The sequence below is a fragment of the Phodopus roborovskii genome, unplaced genomic scaffold (assembly GCF_943737965.1).
Source record: "Phodopus roborovskii unplaced genomic scaffold, PHOROB, whole genome shotgun sequence".
Classification (NCBI taxonomy): Eukaryota; Metazoa; Chordata; class Mammalia; order Rodentia; family Cricetidae; genus Phodopus; species Phodopus roborovskii.
The window spans coordinates 66,786-93,520 of record NW_026125289.1 but is presented as its reverse complement, the minus strand read 5'-3'; the positions used below and the strand labels follow the sequence as shown (position 1 = coordinate 93,520).

Genomic DNA, 26,735 nt, shown 5'->3' with positions numbered 1-26,735 from the left:
AAGACTTGTGTTAAAGAGGAATTGAACATCAAGTCCAATGGTAGCATGAAGACATTGCACTAGAAACTAGTGATTATAGTCTAGAACCCCAAGATCTCCAGGGAAGGCAACAGTCCACACTCTCCAGTCATTAGCCCTCAGATGACTTAGTGCATGTAACATTTGAGAACATTTTGTTAAACCAATGAGACGATAATTCTGGAACTCACTCTTGTAGACCAGGCTGGCCTTGAACTCAGAGATCCGACTGCCTCTGCCTCCCGAGTGCTGGGGTCAAAGGCATGAGACACCACCACCTAACTAATTTCTTAAAATTTCCCAGAAGGCTGTGTAAACAAGTCACACCAGCAGCCCTTCTGATAGTTCCAAATGTCAACAAGGAAAAAGTCCAGTGAATCCAAGGTATTGGCCATCAGACTTTAGAAGAAAAGATAAAGCACCAGAAGGAAGGCCGCATGAAAACCAGTGGAGGTGGGAGAAGGGAGAAGACAGTCAGCTCACAAAAGTCTCCAGAAAAGGAAGGCAGACACTCACCAGAACTTTGTTTTCCACTCTGTCTCCCTTCACTTCCAACTTCACTTTCTTCTTCACTGAGATTTTGATCTTTCTGCCAATAACATCCTTTACGCTTTCTGAAAGAGGAAAAAGTCTCATTATATTCCTTCTTTTGCAAGGAAAGGGGAGTTTGTGCAGAGCAGGTGTTTGGAGGAGTGGGTCTAGCTGTTTTTATTGTTGGTCCTCTCCTTTCTTTCTGCTAGATTAACCAGTCTGAGAGTTGTGAGCCTTCAAGAGGTTTTTGCTTTGAGACAGAGTCTGGGAACCCAATTCAAGTCCTCTGGAAGGCAAGGACCCTTAATGGCTGAGCCATCTCTCTAGTTCTAGATATTAAGGTCTTGATAGCAGTGGGCTGTGGTATAGCTTAATGGTAGAGCACTTGCCTACGATAACCAAGGACCTGAGATCAATCCCCACTCCCACATTCTTTGGGCTTGATGGTCCCTGCCTGTAGTTCCAAGTCCTGGGGTAGGGGGAAGGGGGGTGAGCAGAAGAATGTCTTCAGTCTAGTAATCCAACACAAGCCTGTGTGATTAGAGAGAGAGAGAGAGAGAGAGAGAGAGAGAGAGAGAGAGAGAGAGAGAGACCCTCTCACTGCCCAAAAAGAAAAAAAAAAATGTTTTAAGAAATCTCAGTATATTGTTCTGGGCAACAACTACAGAGCAGGTAGAGAAAGGCGAGAGAAGGAAAGAGAAGGCTGAAAATCGGAAAGCACAGCTCAAGGAACAGCAAGAAGGTGAATCAGGACAGCATGCATGTGGGGGAGCCTGGGCACTGGGAGTTCTCTGTCCAGCTACTATCTCTCGTCAGAACAAAAAGCAACACAGATGACCCCTACCCCACCCCACCAAGAGACTTCTGGGAAGTGGGCCGCTGAAATTCACTTACTATACACACATGAAAGCAGACAGAAGCCACAATCCAAAAGGTAAACGTAGTGTCTCTGACCCATGACAGGTATTCTTGTTCTCGGCTGTTTTTTGTTTGTTTGAGACAGGGTCACCCTATGTAGTCTTGACTGGGCCTGGAACTCACTATGCAGACCAAGCTGACCTAAAGCTCACAGAGATTCACTTGCTTCTGCCTCCACGGTGTTAGGATTAATAGCTTGAACCACTGTAAATCCCTCCCTCCCACCTGACCCAACACACCCTTTACTTTCTGCATTTAAAACTGTTGTGCAAAAGGCAAGAGGTGGCTCATATCTGTAAACGAGAATTCAGGAGACTGAGGCAGGAGGAGTGAGAACTTTTACAGCCAACCCTCAGCTACAACATGGTGAGCTGGCACCCACCCTGGCCTACAAGAAACCTTCCCTTTAAAAAACAAAACAAAAAATCTTAATCAGAAAGATACACCATAAATAGCTTACACACCTTCAAGAGGCATTTAAGAGGATGCAGTGAGGCCCTTGCAGTCTGCCGCTTTGAGCTGCTCAGAACTCTTGTGAGCTCCTGGAACTAGAAGCAACAGCAGGTGCATTTTCCCACCATAGCCTAATTGGGCCATGTAAAGGCCTAGGCATATCGAAGAACACACCAAATGATTTAGCCAGAGAAGGATCCTGCCAGCCACTGTCCTTCCAAAATCACAAAACACAAAAATCCTTTTCAAAAGAGGGGTCAAATTCAACTTTTAAGCAAAGTGAAGGACTAAAAAGCACTGACAAAAGCAATCTTTTTACTTCACCATCCACATTTCCCCTTGAGTCTAAGTCACCTGATCTTCAGGTTCCAGGACAATGCTACACAACTTTCTAAATATCTACCACCCTTGGAAGCATCTTTGGAGCCTCCAGTGTTAGTTTCCTGTTCAGACAGGATGTTGGAAACACTCAGAACTTGATGGGTCACTCCTTGATATCTCAGAACTGACTCTGGTGACTGAGGAGAGAGCTTGGAACAAAATACGGGGTGTGCAAGACTATTTCCCTCGATTTTTTTGTTGTGGTGGTGACGTTTTTAATTCAACAAAAGCAAAGTTCCATACACAACCAGGAACAGCTTCTTCCCGCCAAGTTTCACCTGTAGAGTGAGCAGTTTTGTGAGAGGACACGAAATCCTCTCAAGTATAAACCATGCAATGGGTAGCAGAGGGGAAAATACCAGAAATGAGGTGAACCCTCGGTGAGAACTTTCCCTCCTAGTCTGCACCCAAGAAATATCAAGGCAATGAGAGTATGCACAGTATGATACCCTCAGGGAACACAGGTCACAGAGTATCTATCAAAGCGTGCCCAGGCTGACACGTTCACCTTAATGTGTCGTCTACAGGAGCGTGAACGCTGGTTTCCAGCACTCCTAGACCATTTGTCATCTGCCATTTAACCTTTCCTGATAAAGCAAAGCCCTGAGACTTAAATTTCAGCCAATGCTTTCCCCACCCTCCGCTCCAAAAGAGACGCCCCCCCCCCCCCCCCACCGCCGCCTGCCGCCAACCAGGAGGGCCTCAAGCAACCGGTCACCTGGCACAAGAGTACCACATATGTGTTCCCAAAGAGACTGGGCGGGGGGGTAGGTAAATCATTATTAAAATGAGGCTTTTATCATTAACCCTCCATTTCCTGGCCCTAAGTAGACCTCAGTCTCGCTTCCAGCTCAATCCCCAAAGCCACGCCTTGCCAGACCGGGGTCGGCGCCTCCATCCCTAAGGCGGTCGGCGAGAGGGGCAGCCCTAGACGGGAATTTCCTGGAGGGTGCCTGGCACGAGCCTAAGGGGACCTACGATGCTGTCGCCAAGCATCCTGCTAGGCTTTCCCGGACTTTTCCGAGTTAGGGGCCACGGGGCTGGCCGCTGGAAGGGACGTCCCTCCAGCTCCATGCTCCGCCAACCTGACCCACCTGGTCAGGGAAACCCTCCTGGAGACCTCCAGAGCTCCAGAAGCCTCCCCCACGCCTTCCTCTCTGCACCCAGCTCCTGCGGCCATCAGGCCAGCAAACTTCTAGTCACTCCCTGGCGACCCTTCCCCAAACCACTAGAGCGCCAGGGTGCGGGGACTCTGCGGGAGGACGACGGTGGAAAGGAGGACGGAGAGGAGGTGTGCACAGAGGAAGATGGCCAATCGGCCCCCGCGCCAGGCTTACCCATCAACTCCCGGGGGACATCGGAGCTCTCGTCGGTCATGGTTGCCCACTGGGCGCGGGGAGATCCCGGGTCCCACACTGACTCTCGGCCCCGCGCCCTTCCCTAAACCCCAGCTTGCAAGAGAAGAGTCGGCCGGAGCGGCAAGGCGTTGATCCAAGGTTGCCGCGCGCCCGTAGTGGGGGGAAAAAAAAAATCCGGAGTTGCAAATCCGAGCTGGCTCTGCGGCCGTCGCTACATGCCGCCGGCTCGCAGCTCCGGGGGCTGAACGCAAGGCGGCTGCAGCACAGGCTCCTCCTCGCGCGGGCGCCGCGCAGCCGGGCCTCTGCACCGCACCTTGGGCGTAGGTGAAGCGGAAGGCGAGGGTTGGGCGGCCCGGTTGGTCTCGGCCTCCAGCGGGGCTGGGCTGGGCAGGGGCGGGCCGGCCCTGCTCTCCTCCTTCCCCTTCTCCCGCTCCTCCTCCTCTCCTTCACCCGCTCCTGCTCCTCCTCCTGGTCCCCCCTGCGTCTCCTCCCCGCCTCGCGAGAGCGGCCTCCACACGGGTCCCCGGCCGGCCTCCGGGCCTGGGCGCACGGTGCCCGGCGCGGGGGCACAGCCCGGGGACCGACACGGCGCTCGGCTGCGGTGGCTGCTTCCCTGACTGCAGCGGCCGCGGCGGGCTCCGCGCCCCTCCTCGCAGCCTCGCTCCGGTGCGGCAGGCGCTTGCGTCTGGAGAGGGATCGACAGAGCTGTAGAGAGAGCCCGAGAGCCATCTGCTGGCTGCGGACGAGGAGGACTCGGGCTGCGAGGAGGCTGGTCCCCCAAATCCCGGCTGGTCAAAGAACCCTGAGGCCCGGAGCTGCAGGACCCAGGGGGGTGCTGCAGAGCCCCCTCGCGGAAGCTGCTGTTTTCTGGGATCCTTCTGAGCACTTCTGGATCTCAGGCCCCTCTGAGCTCCCTATCTGAAGATACTGAGAACTACACGCAATCAATAGACAACCATAAGATGAGAAGACAGGGACCTTTTTTGGAAAATGCCTTTCGATGGCGACCCTGTCTCCTTAAGCCCCAGGGCACGTCGAAGGGCCAAATGCGGTTCACAAAAGCTGAATATTCAGGTTGCTAAATCTCATTCTACCTGAGCCAACCCATCCACATTCCTTCGGATGCTGGGGTCCTCGAGTGCACTTCCATCACCTGCAGCTGGGAATATCCCTGACTGACCAATCAGGTCCCTACGGGGGAAGGAGGGAAAGAAAGGGAATACTGGCCTTTTTGGCAGCTTAACTTTTGTTATTGTTGTGTTGCATTTGTTGATTGGTTGGTTGGTTTTTGAGACAGGATCTCACTATGTAACCGTAGCTGGCCTGGAACTTGCTGTGTAGACCAAGCTGGCCTACAACTAAAAAATCTCCTCTGGTTCCCTCTGTTTAGTTTTTTGTTTTTTAAAGTGTCTCTCTGGTGGCCTGGGCCTCAGTTCTCCTGCCTCAGCTTCCCGGGTGCTGAGACTCTTAGTATGCGCTATCGGGATGAGTTGGTGGTTTAGTTTTAAAGATTGCTGTGGACATTGACCCTAAAAATAATCTTCGGTTTCTACTCCGACGTTTCCCCTGGAGTGCTGTTTGTGGAACTCTTTCCTTGGAAAGACTGTAAACACCCTCCTTGTAGTTCTCCATTTACAGAGTTCAGTTGCACCGAAGTCCATCTTGGAGGACCAGTGAGGTTACTGAACTTAAATAGAACTTGAGTGAGGGGTTACTTATGGGATTGTGGGTGACCCAAAGCAGCCATAAACCTTTGCATGAATGAAGATTTCCCCACAGCTGTACAAAAGAAGTATCCCTTTCAGTTGGAGTATACCCTTTACATACCATAGCACCTCCAAGATCACATACCACTGGCTCAGAGGTGTAGAAGAGAGCAGCTAGAAGTTCAGATAAGGTCCCATCGATTTCCCCCTACACACTCCTTGTGTGAAGGAACATCAACAGCCAAAAGATTTCTTGCAAGTAATTAACCACTGTTCTGATGAAAACGGTGGCAGTTGTTCTGGGAGAGTACCTAATACAACAGGTACTATTGTGATTTGTGATGTCTGGCCACTTGGAGCACAGGAGGGGGGGGGGCACGACAGGACATCTTGTGGGAATCAGTTTTTCCGATAAAGGCTCATACTAGTTGAGCCGTCTCCCCAGTAACCCAGACTTCCCCAAGACTCTCTTAGGTTATCTACTTCTTGATATTTGCAAATCCATCATTTGTGTATCTTCTTGATAAAAAGTTCTACAGGGATTTTCAGATCTTTGAGATTCCTAAGGCTAAACACACACATAAAAACCAAAACACACAAGGGCCTTTCTTCACTCTTGTGTCTTTGTCCAGTTTTCCTGTGTAACCCTTGAGTACTGGATTAGAGTTGGGGGGAGGTGATAGTTGTTTGTTTTCTAACTAAACAGTAGGCAATTTGAAGGTAGGAAATGTAGGAAGTATCCATGTGTTATTGGGGATTCAACCCAGAGCCTCTTGAACACTGCCAGAGGAGCCTCAGATACCTCTGCCTCAAACCACCTGGGCAAGGCAGACATCCAGTAAACACTTGTTGACTTGAGTTTACTACCTCAGACCTTTACCTCTTTGTTGATGAAGTTGGCAGTTTGTCTAAACGATATATTTTCTTCATATATTAACTATTTTCCCCCTGAAGTCAGTGGGAATTAGTACGTAAAACAGTCCTTCAAATGCACATGGTTTAACAGCCTGGTCCCACAGCCGTGCCAGCCCCAAATAACACACAGAGACAACGTTATTAGCTATAAAGCTGTTGGTCTGTTACTAGTATTTCTTATTGGCTAGCTCTGTCTTAAATATTAACCCATTTCTATCTATCTAAGGATTTCCACGTGGTCTTATCTTACCTGAGAAAGGGCCCAGAGTTCTGCTCTCCTGGTCCTACATGCTGAATCTCCTCCTCCCTCTCCCAGAAACCTCCTTCTCTCCTAGTCCTGCCTATCTTGCTTTCCTATTAGCCAACAGTGCTTTATTCATTAACCAATACAAAAAAGATATTTACAGAATGACATTTCCTATCACCAATGAAGCTTCAAAAATAGCCCTGAAGGCTCCACACAATAGGAACCTTGTGAAAATAAGAACAGAGATCTTTGTCCTTTTGGTCTGGAGAGGTGCTGAGTGGTAATTCTGTGATGCAGGACTCTTGCACTTCTTGATTTTTATTGATATTTTTGTGTTTAGTTTTTAATTTTTTATTTCTTTTTAAGATTTATTTTTATTTTATGGGTATATGTTACCTGCATGTATTTCAGTGTACCAGGTGTGTACAGTTCCCGAAAAGACCAAAAGGGAGTTGTGGAGGTTTGTAAGCCATCATATGAGTGCCTGTACATGATGAACTGCAGTCCTCTGTAAGAGCAACTAGTGCTCTTAACTGATAAATCACACTCCAATCCTTTGGGTGTCTTGACACTAAGGGTCACAGGTAGCCACTGATGACTCTGAACTGTTGATCTTCCAGTCTTTACCTCATGAGTGCTGAGAGTATACTATGCACCATCCTGCCTGGCTATATGTTGTTGGGGGATAGAACTCAAGGCTTCTACATTTTAGACAAGCACACTACCATCTAAGCTCCATCTGCAATCTCTACTTCATATTCTCTTGTTTTTTCATTTTCTGAGACAGTATTAAGTCTGTAGCAAATTAACCTGGAACTCCTTATGCAGCCAAAGCTTGGCCTCAAGCCTGAAGCCTGACAATGGCTAGTATTATAGAAGTGGACCACCATACCCAGCATCCCCCCCTTTTTTTCCTTACTGTGCTCTATACTGAACCCAGAACTTTGCACACTGAACAAGTATTCTTATGCTAAGCATCAACCAGACATCACTTTAAGAAGTTAACACAGTAAACTTAACAAATACTGGATGACAAAGTTAACTTGGGAAACAACATGGTTTTTTGTTTATTTGTTTTCATTTGTTTATTTTGGGGTCTTTTTGTTTGTTTGTTGTTTGGTTGGTTGGTTGGTTTTGTTTTTTTGAGCAGGCTCTGGCTGTCCTGGAACTTACTTTGTAGATCAAGCTGGCCTTGAACTCACAGAGATTCACCTACCCCTGCCTCCCAAGTGTTGGGATTAAAAGAGTGCACCACCACACCTGGATTGACATGTGCATTTTTATTTTTAATTCTACATGAGCATTTATGTCACTATATCATATTTTGCATTTCATTATGATAACAAGATACAAGATGGATAAAGTATTTGCCAAGATACTTAATGCTTTTATGATGACTTAACATACTATTATTTATACCAATATTGTCTAGAGATTAAATCCACAGTGACAAAACAAACAGAAATGGAGCGATCAGCAAAATAACAGAAAGTCCTTGACTTATGTCTAGTCTTGCCTATGACAGTGAGAACCAATGGCATTTAAAAAAAAAAAAAAGTATATAGCATTTAGTTGCTTTTTTGTTTAGTGTGCATGTGTGCATGTGTTGAGTCCAGTCTCTCCTTCTACCATGTGGGTCCCAGGGATTGAACTCAGGTCATTGAGATTGACAACTGGCACCTTGTCCCACTGAGTCATCCCACAAACCCCAATGAACAATATTCACACCCTATGTAATTTTGCGTATTTGTTTTTCTTTGCTGGGATGCTAGGAAGCAAAGCAGTGTCAGGTAAGTACTCTACCACGGAACTATATTTCTACCCCTTATCTTTTAATAATTTTAAGATAAATCTCACACCCCAGAAGCTACCCTGTGTTAAGGAGCTTTCATAAGGGAGTATATAAAACAGGAATGAGAGCTTACACCTATAATATTAATGTTTTCAACCTGAGACAGAATTCAAAGCCAGCTTGGACTACATAGTGAGTTCCAGTCCAACCTTCTTTAGGATGAGATTCGTTGTTAAATAAAATAAAAATGTCCTTCCCAATGAATTAATGGAGACCTTTCAAATGTGTGTTATGCCAACCAATAATGGAGATCAGTGGTCAGCACTTGGTTGTAGCATGTTTAAGGGCCTGATTCAATCCCAGAACCACAAAAATGTCTGTGATTCAAGCTAATTTGGGAATATCTTTAAGAAAACAGTTTGCAGATGGGGGGGGAGGTGTAGTTCAGCTAACAGAGAGCTTGCATGGCATACTCAGAGCCCCAGGGTTAATCCACAGCACCACACTCACTGGGCATGGTGGCATGTGCCTGGCCTGTAATCGTAGTGTTCAGGATGTGGAGGCAGTAGATTTCTAAGCCAGTCTTAGGTATATAAGTTCTAGGCTACATGAGTGAGTCAGGATGGGTCAAATAGGAAGAGGAAGAGAGGAGGAGGAGAAAGAAAGAAAAAGAAGGGAAGGGAGAAAAAAAAGAGGAGGACTTAGCTTATTATTAGGTTAACAAGTGAAATAAAATCTGCCATTTGCTTAGAAATAATCTATGATGGAAGCTGGGGGTCATGTAAATAGAGATGCCTATGAAACCCCGTGGCTAGGGTTGATTTTCACTGTAGCTGCCAGCTACTAAGTAGCAGCTCTTACTGAGTAGGAGGGGGAAAAAAAAAACAAAAACAAAAAACAGCTCAGTATTAGCTCAGAAACAGTTGCACTTCAATGACAGTCACAGTGTCATGATATAAAGAAGCCCTTCCTTGTAATGGTAATGGTAATGAAATGAGATACATTCCATAATTGGTGAAGATGATTAACACTATGCTTCTTACCCCTGCTCCTAATACAAATACTCAGGTTATCGTCACATCTGCATGCTCCTGACAGTGCATGAAGGACACAAAGGTTTGGGATTGCCAAGGTACCCAGAAGTAATTTGGTTCAGGAAATGTGATAAATATACCTTTATCATGGTGTGTCAATAAATTTAGACTTGTAGAAAGACTTTTTCAAAGCAGGAGTACTCTCAAGAGTCAAGTTAAAGGAGAACTCACCACTTCCAGGCAAAGGTTCATTCGCTATAGTATTTGCTCCCCTCCACTGGGTTCCTGGGCTAGGCTTCCAGGGAAGTGTAGAGGTGCCTGGGCTTGGCTCAGTAACTGCACCTTTAGGGCAGAAGCCTGGCCTCTGGCATTTGCTCAAGGGGAGTGTGGCACCCATCCCAATGTACCAGTTAAAGAGACAAGTCATAGTGAAAAGCAGAGAAAAGAGATTTAATTTGACCATACTGAGAAGAAAAATCAATGGAGCCGTCTTAGTTAGTGTTTCTATGGCTGTAAAATGATACCATGACCATGGCAACTGTTATAAGGAAAACATTTAATTGGGGGCAGCTTATGGTTTCAGAGGTTTAGTTCATTATCATCATGGCAGGATATGGCAGTGTACAGGGAGATGTGGTGGTGCTGGAAAAGGGGCTGAGAGTTCTATATCTTGATCGATAGACAACAAAAGGAATCTAAAACACACTGGCAAGACTTGAGCTTATGAGACCTCACAGCCCACATCCACAGTGACATACTTCCTCCAACAAGACTACGCCTACTCCAACATGGCCACATCTCCTAATAGTGCCACTACCTATGCACCAAGCATTCAAACACATGAGTGTCTGGGGGCCATACCTATCCAAACTTAGGAGTCCAGTGACTTAGAGTATTAACATGAATTTTAGTGAGGTATGGGGAGTTTTGTTGTTGTTATTGTTGTTTAGGGAATAGGGTCTCTCTGTACTTCAGGCTGGCCTGGAACTCACTATGTAGGTTAGGCTAGTTTCAAACTCATAACAATCCTCCTGACTTAGCCTTCTGAGTGTTGTGATTACTACCACAGCCACACAAGACATAAGCTTTAGGTTAAAATAGAGGAAGAATTAGAATAAGAAGTCTGGGTCAGGTGTGGTCTTGCCTCCTAACCTTGAATCTGTTCATCCCTGTTATAACTATAAGGGACCAGGCTTAAGGCCCTTACAAGATCTGCTCCAGGAGTCAGCTTCTCTTCTCAAGGGCAATTTGCTTAGCAGGCACCACAAAGCTGAGGGTGGAGGGTGAGGGGGCTTCAGTCCTTTGTCACGGAATTGTTTATAGATCAGCTATTGATTCTGGTACCCAAAGCCTCAAGGGAAAAAGTTAGAGATGATGACTCATCTCTATGCCTCCAGCATGGCCAAAGAATAAAATGGTTACATATTAATTGCTTTCCTTGTCACTATGGCCAGCTACCTGACAAAAGGCACTGAATAGAAGAATTTATTTTGGCTCATGGTTTGAGAGGACACAGTCCATCATGATTGGAGGCATGACTGAAGCAGTTTGAACCGCTCTTCACATTGTGTCCATAATCAGAAAGCAGAGACAAATATGGTTGCTCAGCTGGCTTTTTCCATTGGATGGTACCAGCTACATCACAGCTCTGCCCTTCCTCACTTAAACGCTGTCAAAAAATATGCCTAAAGGTGGATCTCCTAGGTGATTTTAAATCCAGTAGACAACGAAGAGGGGCAGAGTCAACAGACACCTGATCCCAAGACAAACTCAGATGTGAGGTCATAACCCAGAAACCAGGAAAGTGAAAAGGGACCACTGTGTAAGGACTAGGGATAGGAATGTCAGGATATAGGTGGCAGGGAGAAATGGGGATAATGGCAGGGGAGAGGGGATGCCTTTAATTGGGGAGCAAAAGGGATGGCAGTGCAGCATGGGGGAGGAAGGGCAAATAACACTTAAGGATGTTTGAAAAATCATAAGGAATTGTTTTATAATTACCTGAAATTACATATGATATATACATATATTAAATGAAGGCTGACAATGCTCCCCACATAGCCATAGACAATATCTAACAAAAACTCCAGCACCAAGCAAAAGACGTTCCCTTTCTAGCTGGATCTGACTGAAAGTCCCAACCCCCCCCCCCACTCACACACACACACACACACACACACGTGCGCTCATGCACAAGGTCCAGTTTTCATAGTACCAAAAGGTTCTATGATATCTGCCAAGTAAAGAAAGTAACTAATACTCCTTTTCAGCTGTGTCAACTATGATGAACCATAACAAGGACCAGGGTGGCAAGATAACCCTAAAGTATGCAATAGTAGCATTTATAGCTTAATGGTAACTAATGCCTATCAAATTGGACTTAAGGCCTGTTCAACAGGAGGGAAAGCATGTTCAATGATTGGAAATCTAGACAACTACCCAGAGCTGGTGAGAGCATAGAGCTTAGAAAAACCTACTAATTCCATTTGACTAAACCAGTATAGGTTCTGGTTGCATTCTAAAACTTGTCCCTGTGCCCACAGATAAATACTACTTTCACTCCTCATCAAAGAACTTCTCTTGGTAGTAGATGGACACCATCACAGAAAATCACAGTTGGTCAAAATGTAGAGGACAACTGATCCTGGGGTGCCCTGCCCTAAGGGATGCATCTGCAACACACAACTCCTGCATCTAAGGCTCGGATGACATCACAGAAGAGGGGACAGGAAGATTCTAAGATTCAGAGGATCAGGAAATCAGCTGTGAGACTGTGTCTCCTAGAAATGACAGGGACGCTACAACCACAAAACCTCAACAACAGGCTGCCTAAAGAAGACCTAAATAATAACAACACTGATAAAGTCAAAAGGAGAAATCTAATGAGATCTCGGTCCTAGACAAAGACTATAGGCAATTAAAGACAACTGATACAGGGAGTATTAGTCTTTCCCAGGGATAATCCACCTAATTGGTTATCCAGTGCCATGAAGTCAACCTTGAAGTCATATACATACAAGCAACACTAGCCTGACTCCGCAAGGTGTGTGTGTGTGTGTGTGTGTGTGTGTGTGTGTGTGTGTGTGTGTGTGTGTTTGTAAAGAAAAAGAGGCCATGAATTTGCAAGTGAAGGGGTGGAGCGTGGGAGAAAGGGGTTGTAGGGAGAAAAGGGACAGGAAAACATGTTGTAATTATATTTTAATTAAAATGAAAATAGTTTAAAGTTTATAAAAAGTACAAAAACAAAAATGAAAAACAGTTCTTATGATGGACAGGCTATATGCTGGAGCAGATCTTCCTGTAGGAGCCAGGGAGGTTCTCACAGGATGATGACACTGATTAATAGGTTCTGAGACTATGGGCTGGACCACATCCTTAATAAGGATTGCTTGATTATACACCTGTGTTGCCCTGCTCCAATTGCTTTTATTTGTTTCCTTTTTATTTTGTGTGTGTGTGTGCGCGCACACACACACGTGCACCGCGTATATGGGGGAGTCCATAGAAGCCAGGAAAGTATGTTGCATCCCCTGGAGTTAGTCTTACTGGTGGTTGTGAGCACCTGATATAGATCCTCTTTTGTAAGACCAGCAAGCCCTCCGAACAGCCCACTTCACTTCTTCTATTTCTTGCTTTGATTTAATTAGAGATGGCTCTTATAGCCCAGCCTAGTCTGGAACTCACTCTGTCGTCAAGGATGACCTTAATTTTATGACCTTATGCCTGGTATTACAGGTGTGTGACATCATGTCCAACTGTGGTGACACCAGGGATTTAATCCAGGACTCTGCATACTCAACAAGCACTCCACCAACTGAGGTACATTCTCAGCCCCTCTTTCTCTATGCAAATTTATGAAGTTCAAGCCCAGTGTGATGGTTCACCCCTGCAATATCAGTGGGAAGACTGCTTGAGGTCAAGGCTCCCCTGTCTCAAAAAGACCAAAATGGGGGCTGCAGAGATGACTCAGCAGTTAAGAGTAGGTGCTGCTCTTGTAGAGAAGCTGAGTTCAGTTTCCATCACCCACATCAGGCTGACAACTGCTTTTAACTCTGTCTCCAGGCCTCTGCGGACACCTGTACATGGACATGTGTGTATACACACAAATGCAGACAAAACAAATCATTTGAAAAGGCCAAGCTAAAGAAATAAATATAGAACCGGACAGTGTTGGCACATACCTTTAATCTTGGGAGGCAGAGGCAGGTGGATCTCTGTGAGTTCGAGACCAGCCTGGTCTACAAGAGCTAGTTCCAGGACAGCCTCCAAACCACAGAGAAACCCTGTCTCAAAAAACAAAACAAACAAACAAAAAAAGAAATAAACATAAAGTAGATGCCAGTGATCCTGAAGAATTGATTCCTCTTCCCAATGTAGCAGCATGGACTAGCTTGCTCTGCCTCTTCCCCCTGTCTCTTTCTCCCTGATAGTTTTGCATACCCTGGGATGGTCTTGAACTCATTATGGAGCCAAAAATTATATTTTTTGTTTTGTTTTGTTATTCAAGACACAGTTTCTCTGTAGTTCCCTGACTGTCCTGGCTCTGTAGACCAGGCTGGTCTAGAACTCACAGAGATCTGCCTGCCTCTGTCTCTTGAGTGCTGGGATTAAAGGCAAGATATATACAAATGAGGCAATTTGTTAACTCATTACCCTTTGTTCTAATGTTTCTCGTTGGCAGCTGCCACCTGTCTGGAGATCAAGAAAAACCTGAGGATGACATGACTGCAATCCCAGCTCTTGGGAGATGAAGGCAGAAGGATCATATTGTTCATGAACATCCTCAACTACATAATGGGTTAGGAATCAGCCTGGGCTAGATAAGAATCTGTCTTAATCCCAGCACTCAGGAGGTAGAGGCAGGAGGATCTTTGTGAGTTCAAAGAGTCTGGTCTACAGAGAGAGTTCCAGGACAGTCTCCAAAGCTACACAGAGAAACCCTGTCTCGAAAAAAACAAACAAAGAATCTGTCCTCAAAAACTGGAAAAGAAAAATCCCAGGAACGAGAGACAAAGGTTATGTCTGAGTCAGAAGCTTATGTTGAAGGGGTGAGGTGTAAGGCATATGACAGTATGGACAGGTCATGAGTTTCCCTGCACCTCACACTGTCCCCTGCTGTCCATAGCTGCCTAACTTTGGAGGTGAACCCAGAAAACATCCAACCCAACACAGCCTCCTCAGAAGCAGTTGGGGTAAAGAAAAGAGGCAATGCTATATACCTGGTACTAAGAGCTGCTTTTCTGAGGGCTGCAGAGATGGCTAAGTGGTTTCTTAACCTGCTCTTCCAGAGGACCCCGCCTACAAGCTGCTTGAACCTCGAGTTCCAGCGCCCTTCCAGCCTGGAGCCCTCTTCTTGCTGCACTTACCTGCACTCATGTGTACATACTCACGCACAGATGTATTTAACTAAAATTAAGCCAGAGGCTACTTCTGCTGAAGAGCGCGACCATGAGATGGCGAGCATGAATTGACTAAAGCAGGAGAGCTTGGAAGCCCCGCCTCCATTCTGTCTGCTCAGCAGGAAGCTCAGCCAGTGCCTTCATTCTGCTTTGGTGCCAATCGCTCAAGCAGAGTAGTCTACCCAACTGCCTCACCCCCTTTCAGGGCACAAAGGAAACCACTAACATAAATCCACAGTCGCCTTGGATTCAGAGAACAGTAAAACCTGGTAGGACAGGACCCAACCCCTGACGGAGGCAATTATCTGGAGGGGTGAGGTACACTGGGGCAGATAAAATCACCTCCCGAGAACCAGCTTGACTTGAGCACTACAAAGCACTCTGGAATACCTAGCAGATCCAGAGCGGAGACAGTGATGATGCCAACCATGCCCTGACGAGGGCTGCAGACTCAGCGATACCTCTACTTATCCTGCCCCAGTTCTTCCTTTGCTAAAACACAAAGCACATGTGCAGTGAAGATGAGCTCTACTCATGGGACCCCTGCATCTGTTCTTCTGCCAGAATGTTGAGTAAATCTCTGTTTTCTATCATGACTGTCTCTTTTATTGGCTACCAGGACACGTGGTCCATCCAGCCTGCGGGGGCTTTGGCAACCAGGTCTTCTACCCTAAAACGCTCCATTATGATACAACGTGGAAAGGGATGGGAATCAGAGAAATCTACTTCCAAATATAGTCCCAAACAACCTCCTTCTCCTGAGTTGCCTGAATTCAGCCACAAGGTTTATAACCTCAGACCATCTGCTAAGTTTTTTGAGATCAGATTTTATGTACCCAGGCTAGCCTTAAATTCTGTAGGTAGCCATGGATGGTCTTGAACTCCGCATCCTTCTGTCTCTACCAGTTGTGTACCACCGTGCCCAGTTTTTACGTGGCACTTCTTATATGCCAGCCACATACTCTACTGACTGGGCTTCATTCCCAGCCCAACTCTGCTCGGTTATGAATCATCCTTGAATGAAAAGTCCTCAGGGGCACTCCACAGAAGACAGCCCATACCTACACTGAAGACCAGAACTTCATGAGTATGGAGTTACAATGTTGTGGATCTAGAGCAAAATTTATCTTGAGCCAGCATTAATCACCCATAACAGTCACTTGTTACCTACTTGTAATTACAGAGTTAGTACCTTAATTACCAGCTTTCTGTTCTTGACACAACATCCTTTTGACTATTCAGAAAAACCTTTGGACTATATTCTTAGCAGATACTAGCGTCCATCAATCCCAAAACTAACATGATCTTTAGATAACATCCAAAATCTATGGCAAAGATGTCTCCTCTTTGCTGTTATCTACTTTACTGATGTCCCCACCAAAGCATTTGGCAAACAGTAAATAATGACTGTTTTTTGTTTTGTGACTATGGAGCTCATATAACCATTTCCATGACCTGAAACTACCTAAGTCCTTTTTCCAGGCCATGGGCTATTGTATTTGGCTCAGAGTAAACTCTGTATTACTGGGCTTGAGGGGTTAACAATATTTCAAATCAACAGTTTGACATCTGGGGACAGGCCAACAAAAGGCCACCTGTTCCCCTCTCCTGATTACTTGGCAAACCCTGATTGTAGGTGTGGAAATTGAGAGCTACATGGCTATGCCTTGTTATGAACATGTACAGCCAGGCAGACGTTCCAGGGAGACCTCCATTGTGATTTGCAGAGACACCAGCGAATCCCAGCACGGGACACAGGGATGCAGGAATGTAGGAGGCACAGAAGTGCAGGGAGTATGGGAGTTTGGGGAGCAAAATGAGCTTCAAAAGCTGGATATGGTACGGAGAAGGACAGGTCTGGCTGTGATAGAAGATCAAAGATCAATTGTCCCTCACATCAAAAATAGAAAACTAGTCATCATGATTGTTGGCTCATGCATGACACTCCAAAGACTAAGGTAGCACAATTGTTCAGTTTAAGGCTTGCCTAGGCTACATGAGATCATGTCAAAACAAACAAACAAACACACAAACAAACAAAAAACTACCCCCCCACACACACACAAACTCAAAAATGTTTGCTAACTCACTACCTACAGTTGTTTCTTTTCTGTTTTGCTTTCCTTAGCCTCTGGGAAAGGAGGAATAAACAGTCACCAAAAACAAGTGTTTCCAGTCATTTTAATTAGTGGATGAAAATCATTATTTTTCATGCTTTTTTCCTTTTTTTTATTTCTTTAAGTTTTAATTAAAGTATAATTACATAATCTCCCCCTTCCCTTTCCTTCCTTCAACCCCTCAACATACTCCCCATCTCAGATTCATGGCCCCCCTCTCTTTGATTATTACATATATATATATACATATATATATACATATATATACATACATACATACACACACACAAATATGTAAATTAAAACCTGCTGTTTCAGCCTAATGTTGCTTGTATGTATATAATTTCAAGGCTGACAACTTGGTACTGTGCAACCAGTTAAGGAGCTCATCCTTGGGGAAGACTAATTCTCCTCTCTGCAGTCTTTAGTTGCCTGTAGTTCCTGCCGCAGGGTTCTTGTGTCACAGGAAGGATGTGTGAAGTCAGTGAAAAGTGAAGAGTCTGACCACCTGTTGTCTTTCAAACTGATGGCCCTGGCTAGCTTAGGCCATCTTTATTTATACAAATTCTAATGCATTCAAGCATGAGAAGTTTCAAATCATTTCTCTTTAATCATATTCCAAGAATCATTAATATTTTAGTTCCTCTTCTTTTTTCCCACTCCCTGAACACCATTGACCTTTACCCTGTATCATTATATAGCAAGCCAAATGTTAATATCTAGCTAGGTGCATCTTATTCATACTGTGCCCTAGCCTGCAGCAAACATGTGGTTACAAAGTAAGAGATTTGAGCCCTGTGATTAATTCTTAACAATGTGAAATCTGCTAAATACATTGTGATACCACCTAGAGCATCATTTTCAGGTGTATACCAGTTTCCAGTTAATCTGTATTTCACCTTTATTATGTGGATTGCAGTTACAATCCTATTCTTTATAAGTTCTCAAAATAGTAATGATTAGTACCTAACTCTTTATTGAGACTAAGTTTCTTTATGCTTCCTGAACATTTCCGCATGTGCTTTTCTTTAGGAGTTTTAGATTGCTTTATTGATACGTTGATATTGGAAAAGTATTTGAGTGTTCATATCCTGGAGCCAGAGAAATGTCTGACCTATCATGGTCTATCTCTTTTTCCTTCTGTGTTCCTATAAAGTTTTAAATGTCATCTTTTAAGAAATTGTTGTCTTGGTTCCTAAGTTCTTTGGAATATATTTATCTCTTTTTTGTTATTGAATAAGCAATAATCATTAATCTTAGTGAGTTCCTCCTGCTTATTCAGGATGACTGAAAGGCATCCAGGGACAACTGGAGATACTGGTTTTTGTAACAGATCTGAGAAATGTAATTTTTCTATAAACTCAGGCATTGACTAACAAAGAAAAACTAAGAGTTACCATAGGATTAAGCACAGCAAAATTTAGAAAAACCTGAATACCATGAGCTCCCTAAGATCAGCACAGGAGTTTGCAGTATTTTATATATAGGTCCTTATCAAATGGATGGGACTGTCCAAAGGGCCTTACCATCTAAGGAGTTCCATTTGCAACACAGCTATGTGCCTTTCCCAAGGGTGACAGCATGGCTTCTGCAGTTTCCTTTTTTATTTTTTTTACATGAAGTTCACATATATCAGGAGTAACCATGTAAAGTCTGTGACGTAGTTGTCAGCTGAGGACTGGGAACAAAATAAGGAAAATAAGGAAAGTTACTATAGCAATACTCAAATGAATAATAAAGAACCAGAAGTTCTTTTCAGAAACATAAGTAGTAAGTGAAGAATATAGCCTAGGAATAACTTGTTCTGGTGATGATATTTTTTAAATGTGAATGAGAAATTACAGTAATTTGTTCATGTAATAAATTAATATGCATATTGAAATCTGAGTTATTCCAAATTCCTTTCATATGTGCCTGAATGTGTTTCCAAGAGACATCTGAATCATTGTAAGGCAAGGGGGTAATACAAATCCATTTATGGGGCTGGAGAGATGGCTCAAGGATTAAGAACACTAGTTTGTCTTACAGAGGTCCTGAGTTCAATTCCCAACAACCACATGATGGCTCACAACCGCCCATAATGAGATCCCATGTCTTCTTCTGGCCTGCAGGGGATATGTGCAGACAGAACACTGTATAATAAATAAATAAATATCCATTTGTATCCAGAATGGCAAGCTGTAGTCATTCTAGCTTTAATATTTTGAATTTGAGTTCCCATATATATAATTGCTTCTTCAAAGACATTAATTCTATCTACGAGTCCTGAGTAAAAAGGGCAAGGGAAACATTTTTGAATAAATTATTGACATGATCAACAGAATACAATTGCTGAATTAGAGCTGTAACAAAAGCAGTTCTAGATCTTAAAATGTAATCAAAGCAATTCAGAAACCATCTTAGCTATGAGAGGGTGGTAGCAACCGGTTCGATGTACACATAACAAGATCCTCATACCAGACTAACTGGCAAAAGTACATATGGAGACTGTCTGGTATTGTATAACCAATGGATGTGCTTTTCTCTGGGGAAGACTATTTCTCCTACTCTCAGCATCCTAGTTTCCTGTAGTTCTTTGGGTAGGGTTGGGGCCTCCTTGGTTTTCCTCCCTCGGCTTTAGCATGTCCATGGTTGCCCTTGGTCAGCTACTGTTTAGGCAGTCATGCTGGTGAGACTTTATGGGTGTAGCATCTGAAATTGCTAGGAGACATGATCTCATAGCAATCTCCCTGATCTCTGGTTCTTAGAACCTTTCCACCGGCCCTTCCACTATGTTCCTTGAGCCTTAGGTGGGAGAGTTGCTTTGTAGATGCATCCACTGGTACTGGGCTCCATAGCTCTGCAGTTCTCTTGCTTGTACTTTTCTATAGTGGCCTCCATCTGGTATTAAAGGCATGTGCTACCACTGCCCAGCCTGAGCCTGTGGTCTTTTACCAGGAGTCACTATCTCTTTAACAGTAGGCAAGCCTGTAGGTCATTTTCTTAATTAGTGATTGGTAGGGGAGGGTCTGACCCTTGAGGGTGATGCCATACCTGGGCTGCCATTGAGGAATGGGGATTATATTTATCTGTGGGGATAAAGACAAATATTTAGGTTGTTGTTGGGGGTACACTGGTTTAGTAAAGTGGTGGTTATAGGTTCTCCCTGCAAGACCCACAGCTTCACTAGGCCTGGGTGCTAGGCTAGATTTTTCAGTACCAGGCATAGTTTCCATCTTGTTGGATGGTCTTAAGTCCAATTAAAGGCTGTTTGTTACTGTCCAGGTATTTGTGCCAGTGCTGCATCCTTAGAGTTATAGTGCTGTGCTGGTCTTGTCGCGATAGACATCATAGCTGGGTAGGACTGTAGGTGGCTTCCCTCCTTTGGAAGCGTGTATGGTGCCTTCTTGTACCAGTAAAGCTAGTCCTCAGGGAGGAGACTTTCAGCCAGTAGGAGCTCAGGGGGACTTTGGGCCCAGTTTCTAAAGTATGGTGTTTTTAGCAATAAGAACCTACCTTCCACCTCTAGGGGGCAACCAAAGGCAATAGCAATGGGCTGTATGTTTGATTCTTTTGAACAACCTGAATAACAACTCAAAGGAGGGTTTCCATGTCTGCTGTTGGGGGTTTTGTTAGGTAGTCTTTAGTTTTGGAGAAAGTGTTGTCAACCCAGATAAGAAAATTTCATGTGTATGTATGTATGTATGTATGTATGCATGCATGCATGCATGTATATCATAGGTTTTTTTTTTTTTTTGAACAGTTAATACTATGATTCCTTATGGCCTTTTCAGATAGATCTATTTTACCCTCTCCCCTCATTCTTTTATATTTATCTCTCTCCTCTTCTCTAATGACAGCCTCCCTTTTTTCTACGTTTTTATCAGATCACTTGTACACTGGTGTCTTACTTGGGGTTACTATTGCTGTGATGAAACACCATGACCAAAAGCAACTCAGAGATGAAAGGGTTTAAGTGGCTTCACTTCCACATCGTAGTCCATTACTGAAGGAAGTCAGGAAAGGAACATGAAGGAAGGAGCTGATATAGAAGCCATGGAGGGGTGCTGCTTACTGGCTTGTTCTTTCTGGTCTGCTCAGCCTTCTTTCTTATAGAACCCAGAACCACCAGCCCAGGTATGGCATCACCCTCAAGGGTCAGACCCTCCCCTACCAATCACTAATTAAGAAAATGACCTACAGGCTTGCCTACTGTTAAAGAGATAGTGACTCCTGGTAAAAGACCACAGGCTCAGGCTGGGCAGTGGTAGCACATGCCTTTAATACCAGCACTCGGCAGGCAGATGCAGACAGATCTCTGTGAGTTCAAGGCTAGACTGGCCCACAGAGTGAGTTCCAGGACAGCCAGGGCTACATAGAGAAATGAAAAAACAAACAAGACTAAAACAAAAAAAAAAAAAAAAAAAAAAAACAAAGAAAACACCACCAACAACAACAACAAACCAAAACCCATAGGCTCAATTCAATTGTAATTAAAATATTTATTTATTAACTACTAAAAGGATGAACAATCTCAGAACCAAATTTGAGATTGCCATGAAGGAGAGTATGGAAGGGCTTTTAAAGAGAGAAACCACAGAAAGATACTCAATATCTATGTAAGCAAGCAAAAACTGTTCTGTTCTGCCAAGTGGATAAGGCAACTCAAAACCACCTTTAGTTATCTGTATAAGCAATTTACTAAAGCAAAAAAAGGAAGAGGAGGAGGAAGAGGAAGAGGAAGAAAGGAAGGAAGACAAGAAGGAATGAAGTAATGGAGGAAGGAAGGAAGGAAGGAAGGAAAGAAGAAAAAGAAAAAGCAGTTAGTCATATCATAACAAATAGTCACAACTGTACATTTCATTTCTGGGTGGGAGTCACTAAGCCAGGCTTACTGGGGACTCAGCTTCCAGGGACTGGAATCAGAGACAAATGGTTGGTGGGTACCAACATGGATGCCTAGCATAAAATGGGGCTTCTTTAGTTATAACACACCTACAACCTGATCTTTTGGAGGCATTTTCTCCCTCCTCTCAGGTGACAATAGCTTGTGTCAAATTGACATAAAACTCCCCAGCATACTTGCTATTCCCCTCTCTAATAGTTTCCCACATTTACAGCCCAGCAATGGTTTCTCTTTTTACTTTGCTGCTTTCTGTAGTTACTCCAGGATATGTACTCATGTCTGAAGATCTGGAGCTCAGAACCTATGATAAGAGAGAACAGGCAATGGTTTTCTTCTTGTGCTTGGGTTACCTTATTCAATATGGTCATTTTTAGCTCCATCCATTTACCTGCAAAGTCCATGATTTCATTTTTCTTACAATTGAATACAATTTTATAATGTATAGGTGTCACATTTTCATTATCCAGTTGTTGGTTCGAGGACATCTCTAGCTATTGTGACTAGAGAAGCAGTGGACACAGCTGTGGAGTGGGATGTCATGACCTTTGGGCAAATGCTAACAAGTGGTATAGGTAGGTTATAAGGGAGTTTTATTTTCAGCTTTTTGAGAATCCTCCAGTGATTTCCAGAATATAAGCATTAGTTTTACATTTACATATTTATTTGTGAGTGTGACCTGCAAAGTGGCCCAGCAGGTAAAGGCACTTGACAACCAAGCCTAACAATCTGAGTTCGAATCCCAGGACTCCCATGTCTGGGGGCGATGCTAGATTTGTTTCAGTGTCAGGCTCTGCACATGCAAACTTAGTTCAGTAAGAATTTCAAATGTGTGCATGCTTTGCCTGCATGTATGTTTGTGTCCCACATGTATGCCTGGTAACCAAAACCCTGGATGATGGGGGATGTCCTTCTGCATGTGTTTCTCTTATTGGTTGATGAATAAAACACTCTTCAGCCAAAGATGCCGGAAGTTAAGTGGGGCTAGGAGACGAGGAGAATTCTGGGAAAGGTAGGCAGGCTCTGGCGGAGTGGCAATGCTGCCGAAGGAGTAACAACATTCCAGGAGTAACAACGTGCCAGGACATTCCTGGGTAAGCCACAGCCTCATGGCAATATGGAGATGGATAGAAGTGGGTTAATAATTAAGACCAAGCTAGCCAATAAGAAGCCCTAATCATCAGCCAACAGATTTATAATTAATAGAGTGTTTGTGTGTTTATTTGGGGCTCTAGGGCAGTGGAACTCCTGCCGAGCCAGAAAACTTACCTCAACAAAATGGTGCCAACAATCAGGGTAGTAATTTCCATGTAGAACCTGACAAAAACTTAAAAAAAAATTCCAAAAACAAAAAAACAGAGACAAGCCAGGCTTCTTGGTAGCAGCATTTTCTTGCATGGGCTCTGTTTTGCTAAAGACAAGCAGAGACTCCTTTGAGGTTTCCTGACTCAGCATAAGCAGCCAAAGCAGGCAGAATTTGGCCAGGTTTCTGTTTTCTCAGGATCCCCATGGTATAGACAGCATTCCCAAGCAGCAGGAAGCAGTTTGGAGAGAACGACACCCAAATTCCCAAATATTGTTTATAAATTTAAATTGGGTTGGTTATAAATGGTTAATGATCACAACCAATCTCTTTCTAAAGAAAAAAAGGGGGATATGATATAGAAATGAATAATTTGTATTGTTATGGATTTTGATTTATTGGTACAAATTTAAGGTCAATTTTGTTGTATGTATATTTTTCCTCTTATTTAGGTATTGTGTTTATATAGCTCATTTAAAAATGTAATATATAATTAAATACAGATTCAGATTATGTGTAGTCACCAATAATAGTCAAAACTCACAGTTAGGTTAGTTAGGTTTTCTAGATATACAGAGATGTCTTTGAGATAGATATTCTTCAAACATTTTAAAGACCTACAGAACATGGCATTTAAAATGGTTTAGGGTTTTTCATGACAGTGAGACACAACTGCTCTTGATAAAACCAATTACTTCAGAGAGGAAGATGGGCATAGAAGAAATTCGTGTGGAGTTTGCCTTTGACATGGCAGAAATAGCTATTTGGGCAAAAAACTGATCTTGCCTGGACTGTCTGACTGTATGCTGTCCCAACTGGACATACAGGACCCACAGGAAAGTGACTGCTGAAACAAAATGGGATAGTCATGAGGGGTTCCTGCTTCATGGAAGAGTCTGCCAGACATTCTGCAGGACACACAGAAAAATGACTGACAAACTGCCAACATAGGTGGGACAGTTTCAAATTTACTGCTTTGCTGAGGAGTCTTCCAGACACACTATGGCCAATTGGCTCAAGATGGATGCTCCAACATTACAGAGGAACTTTGGGTGACTGACCAGGCAGCGATATGTCTCTGTCAATTCTAGAGTTTATATATTATCCCTCTGAGGTCTTTGATGGAGCTAAAGACTGATTAGATAATTATGGTTATAGTTTTCCTTAGTTACGATAAAAGATAAATTACATATAAAACTTTAGACTCACAAAAGTAGGATAAATGATAAGGTTTTTTTTTAAAATAAATTTTGCCAAATGTTAATGGACTAAATATTGTTAAATATAGTTCTTACTTGATAAGTGTTTTGTTATATATAATTTTACAATGTTAAAGTTAAAACCCTTTTTTTTATTTAGACAGAAAAGAAGAGATGATGGGGGATGTCCCTCTGTATATGTTTCTCTTATTGGTTGATGAATAAAACACTGTTCAGCCCATGAGGCAGGAAGATAGGCAGAGCTAGGAGATGAGGAGAATTCTGGGAAAGGTAGACAGGTTCTGGCAGAGTTGCAATGCTGCCGAAGGAGTAACAACATGCCAGGGCATTTCCAGGCAAGCCACAGCCTCCTGGCAATATGTAGATTGATAGAAATTGGTTAATATTATGACAGAGCTAACCAATAGGAAGCCCCAATCATCAGCCAATAGCTTTATAATTAATATAGCTTCTGTGTGTTTATTTGGGGCTCCAGGGCAGTGGGATCCCTGCTGGGTCAGAAAACTTACATCAACACCTGGAAGAGGGTGTCATCCCTGGAATCGGAGTTCTGGGAACTGAACCTGGGTCCTCTAGAAGAGCTGCCAGTGTTCTTAACTGCTGAATCATCTCTCCACCACCATCACTGAAAAATGTTTGAACTAGGTCTAACTCTCTTACCCAACCTAGTCATAAACTGTTCAAATGATTCTCTTGCCTTAGCTTCCTGAGTAAATGGAATGGCTCACTCCTGCCAACATAGGTGACTCTGTAAACTTTCTTAACATATCCTCTGATATTAAAAAAAAAAAAAAAAAAAAAGACAAACCATTATTTGTTTTGGGTAACAGTCTAAGCACAGATATCAGAGCTTCCTTGTGGACTTAAAAAAAACTTATGTTTATTTTGTGTGCATGGTATGTGGATGCATTCATAACATGGTATAGATGTGGAGATCACAGGAAACTTGTAGGAGTTTTCCTTCCACATGTGGATCCATGAGGTAGATGGAGCCTTGGTCTTTGGGCTTGGCAGCAAGTCCCTTAATCTACTGAATAGTCTCATTGGCACTTTGTGAACTCTTGATGAAGAATTTTCATCCTTTTCCATCCTGCAAGCTTAGCATACAAAACCAAGATTGGCATCAAGCTTAGAAGCAGCAACTCCACTGAGTATCATGTTAGGAGGGGCTGATGCTTCACAGACAGCGGAGAGCCTAATGTCATATGTCACTTAAACTACTTAGTTCACAGGGTTCACTTAACATTCATTAAACTGGGCCTCGTAGCTCAAGCCTGTAATCCCAGTTATTCAGGAGACCAATGCAGGAGGACCATGAGTTCAAGGCCTGCTTGGGCTACAGAGCAAGTTCAAAGCTAGCCTAGGCAATTTAGGGAATTCCTATCTCAAAATAAAAAGTCAAAAAAAAAAAAAAAAAAAAAAAAAAGAGCTGGGATGTGTTATACAACAGGTGTGGATTCAGGTGTGGGTTCATGCCCATCCATGGAAAGAAGGCAGGGCACCTTAAGGATAATTATAGCCTTTCGTCTGTAGGGGCACTCAGCCTCTCAAGGACTGAGACCCTCTCCTTTAGCTCTATGAGACCCTCTCCCTGAGCCAATGGCTTTTTTATTGTTCTCCAATTTACACCTTTAGCAAGTTGACTTCCATTTCCCAAACATTTTAACTAAGCTTCTCAAAGGGACAATGCCAAATGTAAATTCTTGATCAAAGAATACCATCAATATGCCAGGATTTTTACCAACCAAGTATTGCATAGGCTTTGAAACCCTAGGAAACTCTTAGACAAGACTTCAAACAGAAGGTATGGGAGGCAAGGTAGTAATCATGAAAGGCAGATCAAAGCTAGATATTATCACTCTGGAATCGGACCACCTGAAGAAATCTGCAGGAACTCCTAACAAAGATATACTTCACTGGTAGAGCACTTGGCTGGTAAATGCCCTAGGTTGGATCCCCACCACTCAAACAAATAACAGCAGCAACAATAAAAGCAAACAAAAACAAGAAGGAACAAAACCCAAACGGAATTCACTTACCTGGGTGTGGTAGCACATACCCATAATCCCAGCACTGAAGAGGCTGAGGAAGGAAGATACTTGCTACCAGTCCCAGGCCAGCAAGATATGTAGGCAGACTTTTCTGTTCCCACCACCCACTTTCCAAAGAACCACACAGAGACAATGTTAATTAGAAATGCTCAGCCGATAGGTTCGGCTCATTTTTAGCTAGTTGTTATAACTTGAATCAACCCATTTCTGTTAGTCTATGTGCTGCTCTGAGATTCATTTACCTCGTATACATACTTCCCATCCCGCTCACTCTGCATCTCATGGCATCTCCTCAGACTCTGCCTTTATTCTCCCCAGTATTCTCTCTGCCCTGAAAATCCTGCCTACCCATCAGTCAGTCAGATTTGTATTAATGAGAGCAACATTCTTCACAGTGTATGAAAGAATTA

At 43.6% G+C, this 26,735-nt stretch overlaps 1 protein-coding gene across 1 annotated transcript; it reads right to left on the bottom strand.

Moving 5' to 3' along the window:
• Positions 1–527: 527 nt before the first annotated feature.
• On the bottom strand, positions 528–4,388 carry LOC127234073 (uncharacterized). The gene is made up of 2 exons (XM_051200798.1): positions 3,639–4,388; positions 528–632 (listed from the first exon to the last, which is right to left on the bottom strand). Exon 1 carries the CDS (start codon positions 4,386–4,388, stop codon positions 3,675–3,677), a length of 714 nt encoding a protein of 237 aa, XP_051056755.1. The 3' UTR covers positions 528–632; positions 3,639–3,674.
• Between the last annotated feature and the right edge of the window lie 22,347 nt (positions 4,389–26,735).